At 42.9% G+C, this 21,524-nt stretch overlaps 1 protein-coding gene across 6 annotated transcripts in view; it reads right to left on the bottom strand.

The window, feature by feature from the left end:
• tsc22d2 (TSC22 domain family 2) overlaps positions 1-15,324 on the bottom strand; it is a 136,147-nt gene extending 120,823 nt beyond the window's left edge. For 3 of the 6 annotated variants that reach the window (XR_011885647.1, XM_072254975.1, XM_072254974.1), the window contains exon 1: positions 12,163-15,322. Coding sequence is in view for 5 of the 6 variants with exons in the window: in XM_072254975.1 (XP_072111076.1) it covers positions 12,163-14,018 (1,856 nt within the window). In the remaining variant the exon portion in view is untranslated. Of the gene's footprint in view, positions 1-12,162 lie in introns of all 6 variants that reach the window. The other 3 variants (XM_072254978.1, XM_072254977.1, XM_072254976.1) reach the window with 2 other exon arrangements.
• Positions 15,325-21,524: the final 6,200 nt, after the last annotated feature.

Raw genomic sequence — 21,524 nt, forward strand, 5'->3', positions numbered from 1 at the left:
ATCCAAAACTCAGCTGCATGCATCCTAACACATACCAAATCCTATTCAGCCTTCACCTACATACTCATCCTACATTTACTCCAGATTGAGCAAACACTCAAGGTGAAGGTTCTCGGCCTGGAACATTGGCTCCTTATTCATCTCCTTAAATGCTGGCTGACTCGTTAGGTATCTCTATATTTATGTTCTCCAGCATTTTGTGTGCCGCTCAGGAAAAAAGTTTGCACTTAGGTTCAATTCCATCTCCTAATCCCAACTTCAGCACTCTCCAGATCCACAATCATCTGGGATAACCGTATCTTATCCCTTCTGGCATGCAATTATCACCAAATTTAATTGATCTATCAGACACACACTCAGTGGTCACTTTACTTGGTACATCTGCTCGTTCATGCAAATCTAATCAGCCAGTCATGTGGCAGCAACTCAATGCATAAAAGCATGCAGACATGGACAAGAGGTTCAGTTGTTGTAACGAAATGGGAAGATATGTGATCTAAGTTACTTTGACCGAAGAATGATTGTTGGCACCAGATGGGGTAGTTTGAGCAACTCAGAAGCTGCGGATCCCCTGGGATTTTCATGCACAAGAGTCTCTTGAGTTTCCAGAGAATGGTGTGAAAACAAAAACAAAATCCAGTGAGCTACAGTTCACTGGATCTTGTTAATGACAGAGTTAGAGGCAAATGCCCAGACTGGTTCAAGGTGACAGGAAGGCGACAGTAACTAAATAACAGTGGTGTGCAGAAGAGCGTCTCTGAATGCACAATATGTCAAACTCTGAAGTGGATGGGCTACAGCAGCAGAAGACCACTGTCATTTTATTAGGTACAGGAGTTAGCTAATAAAGTGGCCTCTGAGTGTAGGCATCTTCACCACTGGTTGCCAAATACCTCCCTAATACCTTCTACTTGCTTTAAACGTTACTACTCTTTCACCAAGATTTTGGTCCTTACCCAATTCGTCTGTAAGTGGCTGTGTCAACTTTTATTTTGTAATGCTCATGTGGAGTACCTTAAAACGTTGCTACATTAAAGGCACTAAATAAATACAAGTTGTTGCCACTGTACTCTATCCAGGCTTTAAGTGAACCCCTTGAATACTGGCAAACACAAAATCTGAAGTATGGCATGTCAAGATAACGGCACAACACCCCTGAATTCTTTAAATTGCATTACAATTATACTGCTTGCCAAGCACTCACTTTTATTTGGAGTCTGGCGCCGGTTGGGCTGTATCATTTCTTCCTCTTTCCCATTCAAGTTGCTACCAAATTCAACTAGTTGGGAACAAAAGCAATAGTTGATCTTCAACTGGAATTCTCCTCTAAAAGCATTTGCAATTCATGTTGCACTAGCCCCAAGCAGTTTGCATCTTTTAAGAGTTATTTTACTACCCAACCAGCAGTCCCACTGTGAATTTCTGTATTGAAAATTCAAAACTAATGTTAAAAATCAAAATCAGATTATCACTGACATATATCATGTTTTTTATTTTTTTAGCTAAACAATGCAAGATACAAATTACTGCAAATTAAAAATTAAATAGTGTAAAAGAGAAATAGCAAGATATGGATTATATAAAAATCTGTTGGCAGAGAGGAAAGTGGTCCTGAAATGGTTCTAAATCTAAATTCAAAAGGCAGCTTGCCTATATTCAACTTCAAATCAAAAATCAAACCACAATAAACACTGCAGCCTATATGTAATGGTGACTTATCAGTAACGATTCAGAACAAATTACAAAATTTACTGTTCCGTGTGAAATGCCAGAGTGAAGCAGTACTATCCATTTTATTTGGATCTAAAAAAATTAAAATATAAGAAAGCTAGTCGCTCAGTAAGCACCTTAGTGATTTAAATGTTCATTAAATAAACTACACACTTGTTAAATGAGTTAACTACCCTCCACTTTAAATTCACCAAGACAAGATGCAGAAGTTCATTAAACCGTTTTTTTTGTACACTGAAGCTTCGAGCAATTCTTAAAAGTACTTTCAAGAAACTAACAAATTTCTCTTTCTTGCTGAATCCACACCTGCTTTTCTACAGGTATTGGGCATAGTACTGAGAACAAATGCAGAAAAGGGCAAAGTCATCACATGCTACAGTACTGTTGCCCTGACTATAATATCTTCTGCAACTCAACACTAAATAGCTTACTGGAATACCAGGTATAATTAAAAATATTCAGGTTACAAATTTCAAAATTAATAGTAAATGACCAAATACAGACTAATACTAAATATTCAGATAGTAACATTGTATGTTTGACAAATTCTAATGAACCTATGGACAACTGCTTTAAATTTAATGCACCCGAAGTATTCAGACTGTGGTAATGTATATTTGACAAAGTCTAATGAATCTATAGGCAAGTGCTTTAAATTTAATTTCTCTAATAGTGGAAGCCCAGTGTTGTAATTTCTACCATTGTGATTCTGTTGAGCTTCCTCAGAATAGGATTGGTTTATAAATCCAAACTACCAAATAGACAAACAGACCAATGCAATAAAGGTACAAATCAACAAAGACCATGAAGATACTAGGTTTAATGATACCTAAAAATACAGCGTAAAATGATGTCAGACGTTCTGGCATGGGAACTAAGTACTAAATCGGAATTGCTTCTTTCGCGTCCCGATGAGCAGTGTAAAATGTTAACAAATTAATTAGTTAATATTCACAGCAAAATCAAATGTGGCTAGATACTAGATTCAAATTGACCAACTTTAAAAGTAATAGAACAGGCTGAACATAAAACATTTATAAACTTCCAAATGACTTGCAATATTCATAGCATATCTCTGCAGTAGACAAACTCGTCTTAACTAAGACTGCAAAGTGGCATCACTCCAGGCTGTTGAGAGTCCAACATTGGGTTTATCTGACTCAGAAGATGTCATTTAAGTTTTATAAACTTACCATTTTATAATGGTATTGGAATCTTTAGAGGTAATGATATCTGAAGGATTATTCTCAATCAAAACAGTTCAATTTGCAAATGTCTTCATGTCATTTTCCATCCAACAGCATGTGGGTTCAGAAGAGTTCATCTAAACATGTGGAATTTATAGACTGAAGGCAAGAGCTAAATAATAGTTGAAATTGTCGGGTGCCATTTTTCAGTCTGGAAACTCATGTACAACTGTTCTTTAACTTCTTCCACATACATCATGAATCTAAGCTAAGCTCAGAACTCATCAACCCAGCTACAATTTGATGAAGGGATAACGTACAAACAAAATTGGGATCAAACTTTTCTATTCGAGGTCAGAATAGACTTGCTTACATTAAAATTTCAAACTGTTTAACAATTCACAAATTCCTAATGCCATTCTAAAGCAGTTCCTACTACATATCAGTTTTTGAAATCAGCTTTCAATCCTCATGGCAGGGGGCCTGATATTTAAAATTGGACAAAGCCAGGATAACAAAATAACCATTGCCATAGTAACACATACAAAATGCTTGAGTAACTCAGGAGGTCAGGCAGCCTCTATGGAGAGGAGTAATCAGGCATCGTGACAAAGAGTCTTAGCCCGAAGTGTCAATGCCAGTTCTGGTGAAGGGCTTTTGCCCGAAACATCAATGTCAACATTGACGCAGGAGCTCAGCACGAAGCGTCACTGCCAGCCCTGATTAAAGGCCTTTGCCTGAAACATCGACCGTTTATTCATTTCCATAGACGCTGCCTGACCTGCTGAGTTCCTCCCGCATTTTGTATGTGTTACTCTGAATTTTCAGCATCTGCAGAATCTCTTATGTTTATAGTCACTGCCATGTTTTAAACTGCAAACGCTTTGCTCTATCATGGAGACAAGACCAATCTGCTGTCATCTCCATCATTAATATTCAAATTCAGCATGTTCAGCCAATTACAAGACCAAGTTTTACAAAAATATAGATTACTCTAGTTGAGGATCCTACATTCAAAACCTTCAATGTAATTATTTTCACTTGCCACTATCCCTAGAGATGTCTCCAGTGTAATGAATCTAAGCACAAATGTCTGAAAGGTTTTGAGCATCCCTTTCTGATGGTAGAACTCTAAAGGCTGATTTATACTTGTGCGTACTAGCTTTTGCCGTAGCCTACGCAAGTGGGCTACGCCGTTGTGAGCATTTATACTTGTGCCTTGGTGCGTCTGCGTCGCGCTGCAATTCACCGCCAAAACGCTAGTTGGCGGTGGGGATTCCATGCCATTGTGTTGAGTTTCTTCGTGTTGAAACACAACACAAAGAAACTCAAACTTCAAACAATGGCGACTGAAACTGAAGGAGGATGAATTTTCTGTGCTTGTCCGGCCACTGAGAGACATGGACGAGGAAATGCATTTCAAATATTTTCGGATGCCGGCAGGTAGATTTGACGATTTGGTTCATTGTCTCCAACCATTAATATCGCATCAGTGTACGCACAGTATACTCAGACTGGCAATCACCATTCGAGTTTTAGCTTCAGGTGGAAGTCAACAGGCTGTGGCAGCTAGCTACAAACTGGCGTTGAGCACAGGGTCCTCCATAATTTTGGAGGTCTGTAAAGCCTTATGGAAAGCATTGCAGCCAGAGTTCCTTCCCTGCCCTTCAGTCGCCCAATGGGAAGCTACTGCAGCGTAGGAGGAAAAGCCATGCTACCAAGCGGACCAATCACGGTTGTTGTAGTCTGTGTCGCCGCGACGTGTAGCTACATTTTAGGAGAGGTGCGCATTAGGCTATGGCGTAGGGTGCGCCGCTATGCTGTACATTTGACGCACAAGTATAAATCAGCTTTATCCTTGGCTCTCTGGAACTTCCTCAGAAACACTCCTACTTGAACCCCAACCTTGTAACTACTCCTTTGGATTGTCTTTCCTTCTAGATGCTGTGCTGGTTACTGCCAGCTTTTTGTTAAGCTAATGCAACAAGTGCCGCCAAAGCAGTGAAATACCAAGCCAAAATAGTTGCTTAATGTGCAAGCGTCCTGCAGAACAAAGTCTTTGAGACAGTTGCGCAACTTGACAGCGACATTAAGGCTAGTTTTAAGTAACGAAATTGCTTATGGGTGTTGTCACAGGCAACACAAGTAGCTGTTAAAAGCAAATTTGACAACCTAGCGAAACACCTGTAGTCCGTAGTCTCTAACAAAGGTCCTTGGACTTCCGGGCTTTGGAACATACATTTGCTCAAAAGACACATTAAATTCTATTAATTCACAAACTATAATAAATTAAAGAAACACATATCAAATTTGCTGGTGAACGCAGCAGGCCAGGCAGCATCTCTAGGAAAAGGTACAGTTCTACTCATGTGTAAATACGTTCAATGTAGCAAATAATTCTAAAGGTACCACAAGAACGATCAAGAAAAATTTGGAGGTAATAAGATGAAAAAACTTAGTCAAAAACAAAGAGACCCCCAAAACAGCAAAAAGCAGGAAAGGCAGATATAAGCAACACACATCAAAGTTGCTGGTGAATGCAGCAGGCCAGGCAGCATCTCTAGGAAGAGGTACAGTCGACGTTTCAGGCCGAGACCCTTCGTCAGGACTAACTGAAGGAAGAGTGAGTAAGGGATTTGAAAGTGGGAGGGGGAGAGGGAGATCCAAGATGATAGGAGAAGACAGGAGGGGGAGGGATGGAGCCAAGAGCTGGACAGGTGATAGGCAAAAGGGATACGAGAGGATCATGGGACAGGAGGTCTGGGAAGGCAGATATAGTTAGGGAAGGAATTTCAACTAGCAACTGAGAACTATTTGAAAAAAGTGCAATGTTTAAGCAGCCAGAATTAGAGTACAGATATCCAGGCTGACATGGTTCAAGATTTTGGAGAAAGGGAAAGGCAAGTCAAAAAAGGGACTTAAAAATTCATGACAGTAGAATATGCTTTGGTTCAGCTCAGCAGTTGTAAAGGAATGAGTCGAGATTTCAGCTGGAAATACATTGAAATAGGGCAGCATCGAGTGATGCTGTGGAGACAGGCTTAGTGATGGCACAGATGTGGTGCATCTCTCATCCAGTTGAGCCGTCACATCAAGTGTTAGAATTGAACTTCAAATGTTTTCAATCCTGGCAGCTAGGAAATAGACTAAAAACAATTTTTATTGCTCCAATATTCACCGGAAACTTATATTCACCTGGTACTAGAGTTTAGACAAACAGCCTGACAAATTAGGGTGCAGAAAGGGAGATCAAGGAAGATGGTTGTGAAATGAAAAGGTTATTACTACAACCTTAACAAGACGACTACAAAATGTCTTGGAAAGTTCCTTAAAGAATACCAGAAGGAAGTGCTGGGAACAGGAAGGCAGCAATTACAAAAAGTTCTTCACAAACAAATAGATAGTGACAAAGGAGCCAGGTTAAATAAAAATACTACAAAGAATAATCTGAGACAAGTACAGCAGCGAAACCCTTCACTGCAACCTTACTTTTTTAAAACTTATAATTATTTGTAGGACCTTCCACTAGAAGCCATGATAAATTTTATAACGAAGTTATTTAGCAGAACTCAACTGAAACAGCCACACAAAATTTTAAGGAAGCTCACAGGAGACATAGGAGCTGAATTAGGCCAGTTGGCCGATTGAGTCCATTTGGCCATTCAATCACAGCTGATTTATTATCTCTCTGAAATTAATTCTCCTGCCTTCTCCCTGTAACCTTTGAAGCCATTACTCATCAAGAACCTATCAAGCTCTGCTTCAAATATATCCAATGGCTTGGTCTCCAAAGCTGTCTTTAGCAATGAATTCCACAGATTCTACACCCTCTGGTTAAAGAAATTCCTCATCTCCATTCTAAAGGATGTCTTTGTATTCTGAGGCTGTGCCTTTTGGTCCGAGACTCCCTGACTATAGGAGTAATCTTCTCCATATCCATTCTACCTAAGTATTTCAATATTCAACAGGTTTCAATAAGATCTCCTCATCCTTCTAAACTCTAGTGGGTACAGGCCCAGAGCCATCAAATGCTCCTCATATGTTAACCTTTTCACTCCCAAAATCATTCTTGTAAACCTCCTCTGGACCCTCTCCAATGCCAGCACTTCCTTTCTTAGTATGCTACACTGCATTCCACATCCATTACCAAACACTTCATATTAATATACACACTACAATTTCCTCAACTCCGTCATGGACAGCCCCCAGATGCGAAAGGAAGGGAAGGCATGTGACTAGCAACCCCATCCCATTTAAAAAAAAAAGAGCTTCAGAAGCACCAACAGAAGCTCCAAAACCTTACCCTGGGAGAGAAAGAAGTGTTGCCTAGAAGACACCTGGGGACAACGAAGACTGACGCAGAGCAGAGGACTTTGGTGAGCTGCTATCTGCGGACAGTGCTCTAGTATGGATGCTGGGCTTAAGCAGTATAATTTCCTTGCATTAACTTGCAATCTGGATCTTACCTATTGATAAAGGCAGTTTAAACTTACAGAAAAAGGACACAGCATTTACCTGGGGCAACTTAATTCCAACAACTGAGGTAAAATGAACCAAACCAATTTACAACTGTTATCTGGAAATTTCCAACAGAACGTGCAATTAGGTGAATATTCAGAAGTGAGGACTAAGCTAAAGAATGATGGATCCTCTGTAAAATGGCCAGCTGACATTCACTATTTAAGTGACAAAGAACAGTTAGAATTGGAGCCAGCAAAGATTGAATCAGCAAGGAGAGAAGGGGAAGAAAACTGGACAGTGGGATTGGAAGGAGAAAGACAGCACTGGTTCCAGGAATTTTTGGATGGATTTATCACCAGAAATGGCCATAAAATTCAGAAAAAAACTTAACTTCAAAGTGAAAAAGAACAAATTTTTCCAGGCCACCCATGATCAGATATGAATCCTTTATGAGTACAGTGTTTACATTCTTTCCTTCAAAAATATTATCTGATAATACAGATGAAAGGCACAAATGTAATTTCTAAAAAATTGTGACCACGCTTTATTTTCCAGAGATGTTCGATGACAAACTGACAGTGCATTTTGGGCACTGATGGTAATTTATAGAAACTACTCCACTCAGTAACTTCTAACTGGAAGATATAAATAGGCCAGATATTTTCATGAACCCTCTGCATTTGTTAGAGTGGGTCCACAATTGCAACCACCCAGTGTAATCTTGGAATGCAGCCCAGAGTTCACGGAGGTTATTGAGTTCTGTAAAATTATCTATACCATATCCTCATTTCCATGTGTTCTATTTGCCAGCTATTCAGACACACATTTCTCAATTGAAATGACTGATGCACATAACCAACTGTAGTAAATGAAAACCTTAAGTTTACAACCTTATAACCTCCGTAACTATGATGAGAATAAGAAATAGTACTTCCCTTGGGGGAATAAAATGATATACCTTCCTTTGCCTGAGATTGCACCACATTCAAGATATGCAATTGTTTCCATTTCAGAAGTTACAGCAGGGGAAGTACTGGCCAAGACAATACCACTGGCTCCTGTCTCAGAATACGGCACCACATGACCTTCAGTATTCACAAAATAGAAAAAGCAGTGTTTTATCCACAATTTGCTGTCCCAAACCAAGAAAAGTATTCCACGCACAAGCTTAAATCACCAAATTAAAATTAGGTTCTTCAATATCCCTCTCTCATTCTCACTAAATTAACACACTCAGACCTAAAAGAATGAACACTATAATACATTCAGTGAAAGGAAACCTGTTACTAATAACTTTAAGATCGGTACCTTGTTTCAGTAAACCAACTACACTAATCATTTTGATGCAACTCAAAATGACTGCTTATACATTGTTTGCATTCTTCTATAGATAGTGCAAAGTTTATATACTTACACCGAGCTACACATTGGGATATCAGATGAAGTCAAAGCTACCACAAGTCTAGAACTCGCTGGAGTATTTAACGAAAGGACAGAGTCCATGGACCTGTGAAAGTATTCCAACATTGGCGACCCCTCTCAAGTAAAATCAAACAAATAAGGAACGAGCTTGACTCTTACACTATCCACTACACTAAGCATTTGTTCTCTCCAATAATGACACACCTTGACTGCAATGTACTGCAATTTACTTGCCTGGGTTACTCAACGGCAACTCCAAAACTGACAAACTCCACGACAGGAAAGATGAGGGCAGAAGGCAGAGGGGCCTAGCACTCCCTGCCATCTCAAGTTGCACAAAATCCTGACTTGGAAATCCATTCAGTGGCCACCTTATTGGGTGCCTCCTGTAGCTAAAGTGTCCAAAGTGTGTGCTCGTGGGCCTTCTGCTACTGTAGCGCGTCCACACCAGGTTCGATGTGTTGTGCATTCAGAGGTGCACTTCTGCACGCCACTGTTGTAATGCATGGTTATTTGAGTTAGTGTGACCTCACTGTCAGCTTGAATCTGTCTGGCCATTCTCCTCTGCACACTCTCGTTAACAAGCAACACACACAAAATGCTGGAGGAACTCAGCAGGCCAGGCAGCATCTATGGAAAAAAGTACAGTCGATGTTTCAGGTCGAGACCCTTCTCCAGTCCTGCCAAAGGGTCTCAGCCATAAATACCAACTGTACTTTTTTTGCCCACAGACACTGCCTGGCCTGCTGAATTCCTCCAACATTTTGTATCTGTTGCTTGGAATTCCTGCATCTGCAGATTTTTTATTGCCTCTCAGTAACAAGGCATTTATTCCCACAGAACTGTCGCTTGCTTACATTTTCCGTACCATTCTCTGTGAAGTCTAGTGACTGTTGAGAATGAAAACCCCCAGAGCTCTGAGATACTCAAATCACCCCATCTGGCACCAAAAAATCATTTCACAGTCAGCCACTTAGATAACATAGCTTCCCCATTCTGACGTTTGGTATGAAAAACAATTGAACCTCAACCATTTCTGCATGCTTTTATGCAGTGGCCACTGAGTGCATACCACTATTTCTTCAGCATCACAGTTTAAACATAGGAAATGCCTAACTGTGAAGTATATTCATAAGGATTTTAAGTGGCTCATCAGTACTTTCGAAAGGAATTGCTAATATACATTTATTTTCCCTAAACACCCACAATCCAAAACCAAGTGCAAATTAAAATGACTTGAAATCTGGGACAACACTGCAGCCATACACAACACAATATCAGTCTCTTTTTAAAAAAAATTGCCGCTCATCTGCTAATTGTTTCGCAGTCTTAAAGCAATACTACTTTAAAGACCATAATAATCATCAATTACACCTTAATAAATTACAATACACCAGTTACCCTTTTCCAATGGACATATGCAAAGCAAGGGTTGTTACCAAAACTGCATGGCTGCTTTAATGCCAGCAGACAGCTTAACTAGGTCACAATTCTTTTCAGTTTTATAGATTTTCAAAATCCATGTTGGTACATAGGACACATCTGATGCAACTGAAGTTTGCCCTTCACTGGCTCATCCTGTTTTCAATCAGCATTGCAGGTCAAAGTACAATTTTACTCCAGAAATAATACTTCTCCCAAACCTGACAAGTCTGTTAATTACAGAGGTCTGTTAGAAACTATGTCACTTTTCTCTGCATGTATAAGCCAATGGCGCTGAAAATCAGCACCTTATTTGAATGCACTAAAAGTGGGTAACCACAACTGGTAACCCAACAGCATACTGGTAGTCTGTTAATGACTAGAAATATGGAAGATCACAGTCATTGCAAAATGAATGAGTCAATGGCAAAATCCAGACTAAAGATTAGTTCTAAATGTGATAGAGCTAAGAGATGTGAATATGCAAAATCTTAATCCATTCTTTTTTCTCATGTCATGGCAGTGGAACCATCTTATATTCACTAAATTTAAATTTTAAATTGCAACAGTAGAAACTTTTATCATGCTTATGCTCTACAGGTTTTGGGATATCTAGGCCTGAAGCTCAAGGTATTTAAGTGCCTGACTCTGCTTAAGGAGAACAAAAATGAATTCAGCTAAATTTGAGCTAAATTTAAGAAACTGGTGTTAAGAATTCTGGCACACAACAAATATTCAACTCTTAAACAAAGGACAAAGTATCACAATATACCAGCAAGAAATGAATACAAATTTTAAACAGATTTTTTTTAAGTGTTTGATTATCCAACATTTATAGATTAATCGATTGTAACAGGTCTAAAGCTTCCTGCTTACTTTTTTGCCATACCGTAAGGAACAATTATCAAAAAGTGATTCCCTAACCAACAAAAGAAAATGTTCAAAATAAGGCTCGTTTATCAGAATCATGCACAGTTTAAAATAATGGACAAAATTGAATAAATTATCTTTCTGCAACAAAATGAAATCATGTCAATTACCAGGCACTATCTAAAGTCTAGAGAAACCAAACCAAAATCAATACAGTGACACTCAGATGCAGAGTAATGCATCAGAATGTCAGATTAAATTATTGCCATATGAAGTTGCTTAATTAACTAGATACAGCACCATGACCTATATTTGAAATCAGTCTAACAAATTTCAAATTTTAACGGCATAAGATGTTTACATATCAAGTATGCTTCACAGATGCACTAATAGCTAAATATAAAAATGTTGGCTTTTAACCATAACTGTGGTTCATATTGTTATATATTATACAGATCAAAGTTTAAATATTTCAATCTAAAAATAATAACATTTTTGAAGTGATTTATTCCCTCCACAAATGAATAAAGTCTTTTTTTAAAGCAAGGCAATATATCTACTGAGCACTCCATGCAACTTCAAACCATAAATGGAATTGGACTTGGCTCTGGAAGAGACTGGCACCTGCTTGTGTAGACCATCTGATATCAGTCCCAAAAGGTGGGTCATTAGACAAGATTCATTGTGATAATCAATTTCCTGGATCTTTCCTCAATCAACACAGGCACAAAATGCTGCTAGTTCATTTCAGAACAAGATATCTTTGATCCCTTGTCTTTGCTGTTTAAGTCAGGTGGCAAGTAAGGTACTAAATCTGCCTCTGAATATCCCAAAGGGAAAACAAAGCATTCCCACTTCTGTAGGCTGGAAAATACAGTGACTAGGCTCAGCTGTGAAGACTTCTATAGATTCACAATCCATCCCCACACACAGTTCATATAATCCTGAACAATTAGAGTACTGGTACACATGAAATCACAGCCCAACACATATAGGTAAACATTACATTTTCATTACAACAGCATCCTGATCCAATAAGAACAAGTGCTTATTCAGAGAATAACCATACCTGTCTTCATCTCCATCAATCGGTATTGGTATTGAGAACACAGAATTTGTGAGGCTGTTCATTGGACTGGCCACTTGCAAATTCAAAGGGTTACCAAGAATTTCTGGAATTAGAGGCTTCATGGAGGACTTGCTCTCACCGGACTGAGAAGTCTGAGGTACAAGCTGTTCTGAATTTCTTCTCTCCTCTAGGTGACCTGTACCTTGCTGTGTCTGAAACAGGTTGGTCTGTGACATGATTGAAGATAAGTTGATTGAACCTTGCATCGCAGGCGGAAGCCCAGGTTGTATTAGCCCAGTACTCCCAGTCATTGGTGTCTGTGTACTTTGCTGGGACTGAACCATGGTTGCTGGAACACTTGGCATTGTAACAGACGCAGCACATACATTAGGCGTCACACCAGGCACACTTGAAACGCCAGTACTAGGCACATTTTGGATGCCAGCAGCCACACTGGGTAACCCGGGCACCTGACTGACCATTCCAGGCTGCAGACCCAGAGCCTGATGCTGTTGGGTTAAATGTTGCTGAACACCCGTCAACCCCAAACTTGGCTGCTGCAGGATCAGACCCTTTGTAGGACCTGGTCGAGCATTCTGTTTCCCTTGGCCACTCTGACTGTCCAAATCACTGTTCTGGGGTAGCACTGCTGCAACCTGAGTTCCACTGCCAGGTGACTGCATGGCTGGAGAAGGACCCTGACTTGTCACATGACCAGCAGGAAGGCTCATAGCCGCAGTGTTCTGAATTACTGTACCTGGTGAAGACTGCTGGATAGTTCCCAGACCCTGCATGGCAGGCAGATGTTGCACATATTCTGCGTGGCTGTTGGGAACAGTTGATTGAGACGGTAGTAAATGCGGAACGTGAGAAAACTGAAACTGCTTAGCTTGCGAAGCGTGTACATTAGCAGCTACATTAGTCTGGGAGCTTGATGCGCTGGCTGACTGGATGGCCATACCATTAATCCCACTGAGCTGCCCCAAGCTGTTCTGCGAATGATGTTGCTGAGCGCCCACTGCAGACGGATAGATTTGAGTGCCGGATGCAGCTTGAGTCACTGGAAGCCCGCTTGGAGGCTGCTGGCCTTTGACGAAACTTTGACTCTGGTGAAGTACATCAGTCTGAGCTAACTGCGCTACCGTGACACTGATGGAAGTGTCAGCCTGGGGATCGGGGCCGTGCATGGACTGAACGGAGCTGACCGTGGCGCCCAGGCCACTGTCTCTGTCGGCGCACGGCTGCTCCAAGGCAATGCTGCTGCTGCTGGCGTTCGGTCTGATGTTGTCGGCCGACCTTGCCAGCATCGTGCTGTCCGAATCGCGGTCGTAAAACTCGGTGCATACCCACCGTCCCCGACGGAAAGGCTCGCCCGAGCCGTGGTCCAACTTGATCACCCTGAACCGCGAGGTGCAAGCCACGGCCGGTTGCATGGGCGTCCCTCCGGCGGAGGTGCCGCTCACCGACGTGGAAGCGGTCGGCGTGGGTCCCGAGGCCGTGGCGGGCCCGCTGGCAGGGACCGGGGCAACCGTCCCGCCGCCTCCTCCCGCCCCCGTTGAGGGGAGCCGGCCCCCGAAACTCTCCCGGTCGTGAGGGATGTTGGGCGAGAGCGCTCCGGGGGTGTCCGCCTCACCCACATTGTTGAGGGTCTCGTCGGACGAACTGCGGTCGCACACTTCGGCGTGCTCGTAGTCCGTGGCCCGGGACGACACGTCAAAGATCTCGGAGGAGATATCCTCGGTGCGGGACTCGTCCGGGTCGTCCAGGCTCTCAGTATCCTCGGTGATGCTGCTGGCCGCCACTTGAGCCGTGGTCACGCTGGTGATCTGGAAACCGCTCTTCTTTTTAACCGGCATCGTGAAACTGTAATAAATACCTTCAGGACCGCTCTTCTCACCTCGTCTTTCGCCCCTCCGCCGCTCGAAAGCTGGAAACACAACCACGAGTATAAATTCGGTGGTCCTGCTATAAGTGCTGCTAAACACTCTTGTTCTATAACAATTCACAGTCGATCAAGGAAACCATCTTCTCGTTGCAGTGGAGAAATATCCCAGCAGAGTGAAAATGATAAATAGGCAAATAAATCTCCAAGAGTCAGTAGGTTGTCCTGTAGGTGAGGGGGGTTAAACTGCCCCGCTCTCACACGCCGAAAATACTGCGACAGCCGCGGAGAATGACCATGTCTGCTGCTCCGCTCTGGGTTTCGCTCGGATGAGGTGTCTCCCGTCCCGGAGTCCCACTTCTTGCTGCGGCAGCTCGGGCAAAACGTATGAGGGTGACTCTATATAGCTCGTCGTTAGTCACACGGCGCTTTCACCGTCTATCTCACGGGCTGGGCTCCCCTCCCCACCTTCTGGTCCGAGAGGGAAAGGAAGGGGAGGGGAGGAGGAAAGGGTGCAACAGCCGGGCTCCGAGAGCCTGCCCTACCCGGGGTGGGCGAAGGGGGGTGGAATTCAGCCGTTGCTCTCTCGCTAACTGATCTCTCTTCTCCCCCCACCTAGCAATAAAAAGAATGGAAGGCCGGGCCGGTGTCGCAGATGAAACACCGCCTACCCCCCTCCTCCCTCCCCCAGAACCAGTAGCGTCTTCCTCCTACTCCTCCTCCTATCCGGGGACAGGGGAACTCAGGGCCCCCCGGCTGACTGGACTGGATGGATAGAGGGAGGGAGGGCGAGCGGGGGGAACAAGAGTGGGGCAAAAGAAGTGGAGGGGGTAGGTCTTGTCCTGACTAGCCGAGCGATGCCATCGTCCCCCACCTCCCTCTGCTGTGCAAATGGGCCGGAGACGGTGTGGGACGGGGAAAGAGGGAGGGGACGGGGTGTTGAGCAGGGGGAGCGAGCAAGGGAGGGAGTAAAGTACCTCCCTGCCTGGAGCCGGGGCCTTCACCTCACTCAACCGGACACACGCTGGCCAAACCCACCCACCAACCCCGGCAGCCGCTGCACAGGCCGGTTAGGCGGGGAGAGGTTAGAAAACGGGGGGCGGAGTGAAACGAGAGAGAGGGGGGCTTCTTTATTTATTTATGGCGGGGGATGGGATAGGAGAGCCCACCCCTCTGACTCTCACGCAGCGACCCGGGCGCAGGCCGGCTGTTTCTCTCTCTCTCTCTACCCCTCTTACTGCAAGATGGCTCGCCGCCTGCCGCACAGCACCCTGGGAACGTCCTCCCTCCGCTCCCCACCACAGTGACGTCATTACGCAGACGTCCTCACGCACCCTTCCTCATTGTGTCCTTTTGGGGCCACGCGTGGCGGGTCGGTTTCGGCGTTGGCTGTTCCATTCTGAGATCATTTCATTCTTATCAATGCACGCATAGCCCTATCATCATCCCTTGACTCACAAGTTGCTACATTTCGATCCTCTACTGTTTTATTTATTAATACATTTATTCCCTTAACTGTATAAGCATTGCTGCCCTTCCATAGAATAAAGGTGTTGGGAATTTTGAACAACACACCAAATGCTAGAGGATCTCAATAAGTTATGGGAGGGGAAGAGTCAACGTTTCGGGCCAAGACCTTTCACCAGGACTGTAAAGGAAGGGGACAGAAGCCAGAATAAGAAGGTGGGGCTGAGGTGAGGTGATAGGTGGAAGAGATGAACGGCTGTAGAAGAAGGAATCTGGTAAGAGACGACAAACGAAAGGGAAAGAGAGGGTCCAGAGGGAGGCAATGGGTAAGTGAGGAGCAGAGAAGGGTTGAGATGGTAATGAGAATGGGGAATGGCAGGAGAGCCCAACTTTAAATGTATGGATGGAAATTACAATGGATATTTACAAAATGGAGACGATAACAGGAAGCAAAGAGTGGGAATAAACGGGACCTTTTCAGAATGGCAGGTGGTGACTAGTGGGGTACCGCAAGGCTCAGTGCTGGGACCCCAGTTGTTTACAATATATATTAATGACTTGGATGAGGGAATTAAATGCAGCATCTCCAAGCTTGCGGATGACACGAAGCTGGGCGGCAGTGTTAGCTGTGAGGAGGATGCTAAGGGGATGCGGGGTGACTTGGATAGGTTGGGTGAGTGGGCAAATTCATGGCAGATGCAATTTAATGTGGATAAATGTGAAGTTATCCACTTTGGTGGCAAAAACAGGAAAACAGATTATTATCTGAATGGTGGCCGATTAGGAAAAGGGGAGGTGCAACAAGACCTGGGTGTCATTATACACCAGTCATTGAAAGTGGGCATGCAGGTACAGCAGGCGGTGAAAAAGGCGAATGGTATGCTGGCATTTATAGCGAGAGGATTCGAGTACAGGAGCAGGGAGGTACTACTGCAGTTGTACAAGGCCTTGGTGAGACCACACCTGGAGTATTGTGTGCAGTTTTAGTCCCCTAATCTGAGGAAAGACATCCTTGCCATAGAGGGAATACAAAGAAGGTTCACCAGATTGATTCCTGGGATGGCAGGACTTTCATATGAAGAAAGACTGGATGAACTAGGCTTGTACTCATTGGAATTTAGAAGATTGAGGGGGGATCTGATTGAAACGTATAAAATCCTAAAGGGATTGGACAGGCTAGATGCAGGAAGATTGTTCCCGATGTTGGGGAAGTCCAGAACGAGGGGTCACGGTTTGAGGATAAAGGGGAAGCCTTTTAGGACTGAGATTAGGAAAAACTTCTTCACACAGAGAGTGGTGAATCTGTGGAATCCTCTGCCACAGGAAACAGTTGAGGCCAGTTCATTGGCTATATTTAAGAGGGAGTTAGATATGGCCCTTGTGGCTATGGGGATCAGGGGGTATGGAGGGAAGGCTGGTACAGGGTTCTGAGTTGGATGATCAGCCATGATCATAATAAATGGCGGTGCAGGCTCAAAGGGCCGAATGGCCTACTCCTGCACCTATTTTCTATGTTTCTATAACAGCATCTGTTAATCATAAATTGGAACAATTGGATTCATACTGGGAAAAATGGTTTAACTACATAACACCTCATAGGCCTGATTATTCTCACAAGTCAATGAATATGTTGTAAAAAAAGATCACTCCCTACTTTGCACATAGTTTTCTTCTTTTGATTGTTCTTTCTTTCCTCTCCTTTCTATAAGTGTATACCTCAAATAAATATGTGGAGATTTGTGACAAATATGACTATATGATATATATGTACAGAATCTGAAATACGTCTTATGGAAATGTTTGTTTGATGATGAACTTCAATAAAAAATAAATTACAAAAAAGGAGAATGGGAAATGGAAAAGGGGAAAGTGAGTTATTAGTGAAAGTTAGAGAAATCAATGTTCATGCCATTAGGTTGGAGGCTACCCAGAGAGAATATGAGTTTGTCGCACCCCATCCTGAGTTTGCCCTCGTTGCGGCACGTAGGCACAGGTGCAATACAAAACTTACCAGCAACATCATTGAGACACAGCATTCACAAGATTACTGGTGAAAGTGGTCCCATAGTGGCACTGAACACTTAGGCCCAATTATGATGAAGGGATTATTCCGAATGGTTATATTATTTGTTGGTTATATCACTTGGGCCTAAGTTCTTGCTGCCTTTGCCCTCCTTGTTGATAGGGGCTGCAAATTTGGAAAGTGCTGCCAAAGCAGGCTTGGTAAATCATAAAAAGACATAGCCAATATCAATAAATATGGCGATTATGTTACTTACATATGGGTTTAACTCACTCATAATACTCAAGTACATTTTAGGCTTGTAGTGAAACAAGTGGCATTTATACAGCATTTTTCACATTCTTTCCAGAAAGCTCATTCAATACTCCAAAGTGTTCAGAATCAGATTTTTTATGATTGACATACGACTGGAAACTTGTTGTTTTGCAGCAGCAATACGGCGTAAAAATATAAAAATCTATAAACTGCAAAAACAGATCATTCAAAGAAAAGGAATAACAAGGTTGTTCACAGGTTCATGGACCGTTCAGAAATCTGATGGCAAAGGAGAAGCTCTTCCTGAAAACATTGAGTGTGGGTCTTCAGGCTCCTGTATCTCTTCCAAGATAGCAATGAAAAGGAAATGGCATGTCCTGAGTGGTGAGAGGCCTCAGTGATGGATGCCACCTTCTTGAGGTACTGTCTGTTGAAGATGTGCTCAATGGTGGGGAGCAGGCTGAGCCCACAGCTCTTTTCTGTCTCTTGCTGTCTGCACATCATACTAGGCAGTGACGCAAGCAGTCAGAAAGCTCTCCATGGTACATTTATAGAAACTTATAGAAGCGCCTTTGGTGACATACCAAATCTCCTCAGACGCCTAACAAAGTAGAGCCGCTGCATTTTTCCTGAGTTCATCAATACGTTGGGGCTCGGAGAGATCCTCTGAGATGTTGACACCCAGCAACTTGAAGCTGCTCCGACCCCTCGATGAGGACTGGTGAGTGTGTTCTCCCCACTTCCCCCTCCTGAAGACCACTATCAATTTCTTGGATCTTGTTAACATTCAGTGCCAGGTTGTTGTGACACCACCCAACCAGCCAATCTCTCTCACTCATAGCCATCTGAGATTCTATCAACAAAAATGGTGTTAATCATGTTTGTAGGAAACATGGCAGCCAACTCTATGCATAACAATGATGTAATGATCAAGAATTCATAACTTTTAATCATATGATGGTAGCCAGAACACTGGATAATTCTCTTACCTTTGTGAGGGATCCTACTACTACTTCTTAAAGCTCCCACTCCCTATTAAATGTTCTCAAATAGCCTCTGACAACCAGCTCCTGGCCTTCATGTGAGCCCAGTGGTTTCTACTGATAGGAGAAGGGGCAAAGGCAGGTTATAGACACCTTAAAACCAGTCCCTTCTGGCAGATGGGACTTGTCAGCCATGTTTGGCAGCTCACCCAGAAGAAAAACTCTAATTTCAAACCTTCACTGTCCTGTGGCTATACGCACTCATGGGGAAAGGTTTTGGGAATAAACCCCAAGAAAAATCCAGAGCTGGGGTCGCTAAGGCTGTCCTGCATTTAGTTCAACATTGACTGGCAACTCCTGCAATGCAGCTGGTGCAAAATTATAACGGTCTTTGCCGTTCTTTTGGATTCATCAGCTGCGTGGAGCGGGGGAGCCTGCTGCCAGGGCAACAGCTTGCTTTCCATATTGTACTGCTCTGCCTTGCGTACTGACTGACAGTGACAACGTACATAGCTAGGACACAACATCCGTGCCCAGTGCAGGGCTTCGCTCCCTCAAGGTGGTTGATGAGGCCAAGTGGCAGATTTGGCCAATGGATAGGCTGAAGGGCAGACTAAGAGGTAACTCCTGAAATAAGAGAAATGGTACTTTCTTTTTCCAATGTTTTCTGTTGTCAGGGGGTGGTGTTGTGCAGCTTGATAGGTAAGAAGATGAGATAGGTAAGAAGTTGGGTTTCTGAACTCATATGATAAAGGGAACATGGCTCACTGAATGGCCCTTCCCTATTTTGATTTATCCTGAGGCAGGGACAAGAGTGAATCTATAGTAATGTTAGACTTTTTTCAAGGAGCCTTCAAGAACATACTTGAACCTCGAGCAACACACACAAAATGCTGGAGGAACTCAGTGAGTTATACATCACCTATGGAGCGGAATAAATGGTCAACGTATTGGGCTGAGATCGTTCATCTAAAGGTCAGCTTGCAGGCTGAGTCTAAATAAGGAAGGCAAATGCAACATTAGCATTCATTTCAAGAGGACTAGAATATAAAAACAAGGATGTAATGCTGAGAGTTTATAGGGCATTGATCAAACTGCATTTAGAGTATTGTGAGCAGTTTTCAGCCCCTTAACTCAGAAAAGATGTGCTGGCGTTGGAAAGGTTCACAAGAATGAGTCTGGCCAAGAAAGGGTTAACGTATTAGGAATATTTGTTAGCTCTGGGCCTGTGTTCACTGGAATTTAGAAGAATGAAACCTATCAAATATTGAAAGACCTTGATAGAGTGGATATGGAGAGGTTGTTTCCTATAGTGGGTGAATCTAGGACCAAAAGGCACTGCCTCAGAGAGGAGGAACGTCCATTTAGAACACAGATGAGGAAAAATTTCTTTAGCTGGGGGATGGTGAATCTGAGGCATTCATTGGCACTGATGGCTGTGGAGGCCAGGTCATTGAGTATATTTAAAGTAGAGGTTGATAGGTTCTTGATTAGTCAGGGCATCAAAGGTTACAGTGAGAAGGCAGGAGAATGGGTTGAGAGGGATAGTAAATCAGTCATGATAGACTGGTGGAGGAGACTTGATGGGATGAATGGCCTAATTCTCCTCCTATGTCTTATGGTCTTACGAACAGCTTTGAGTGAGACTGTTTATAATATATAGCTTTGTTTTGCAGATCCACAGACATTGACGACTGAGTTGAGAATACAAGTAACATTTTTCTCTTTAAAATTGGAGTCTGTCTTGTAAATTTGGCTGGACTTTGTACAGAGATGGATAAAAAAAAATTTCTAAAACAGAAACTAAACTTAACAAAAATATTTAAGAGAAACAATTCAGATGTCAAAAAATGCAGGTACCATTGCAAAACATAATATTTTTGGAAGATCATAGCTGACATTAACCCGTTTTAACTTTCTTAGAAATTTGCGCAATTCAGCATGTCATCTAAAACTTGGAAAAAAGTTATAAATGCACAATGGAGAGTATCCTGCTTGGTTGCATCACAACCTGGCATGGAAATATCAGTGGCCATGAATGGAAAAGCTGACAAAAAGTGGTGGATACAGCCCAGACCACCACAGGAAAAGTCCTCCCCTTCGCCAAGCACATCTACACGGAGCACTGTCACAGGAATGCAGCACTGATCGTCAAAGACCCCCACTACCCAAGCCATGCTCTCTTCTCGCTGCTGCCATGAGGAAGGAGAAACAGGAGCCTCAGGACTCACACTACCAGGTTCTAGAACAGTTATTACCCTTCAAACATTAGGCTCCTAAACCATTGTGGATAACTTCACTCACCTCAATTCTGAATAGATCCCACAACCTATGGACTCACTTTCAAGGAACCTATAACTTATGTTCTCAGTATTATTTATTGACTTTTTTTAAAAAAAGATTTTCTTCTCTATTTGTACAGCTTGTCTTAGAATATAAGAACATAAGAAATAGGAGCAAGAGTAGGCCATCCGGCCCATCAAGCCTGCCCCGCCATTCAATAAGATCATGGCTGATCTGTCCGTAAACTCAGCTCCATCTGCCTGCCTTTTCCCCATAACCCTTAATTCCCTTCTGATGTAAGAACCTATCTAACTGTTTCTTAAATATATTTAGTGAGGAAGCCTCAACTGCCTCCCTAGGCAGAGAATTCCACAGATTCACCACTCTCTGGGAAAAACAGTTTCTCCTCATCTCCATCCTAAATCTTCTCCCCTGAATCTTGAGGCAATGTCCCCTAGTTCTAGTCTCA

The sequence above is a fragment of the Mobula birostris genome, chromosome 4, assembly GCF_030028105.1.
Source record: "Mobula birostris isolate sMobBir1 chromosome 4, sMobBir1.hap1, whole genome shotgun sequence".
Taxonomy (NCBI): Eukaryota; Metazoa; Chordata; class Chondrichthyes; order Myliobatiformes; family Myliobatidae; genus Mobula; species Mobula birostris.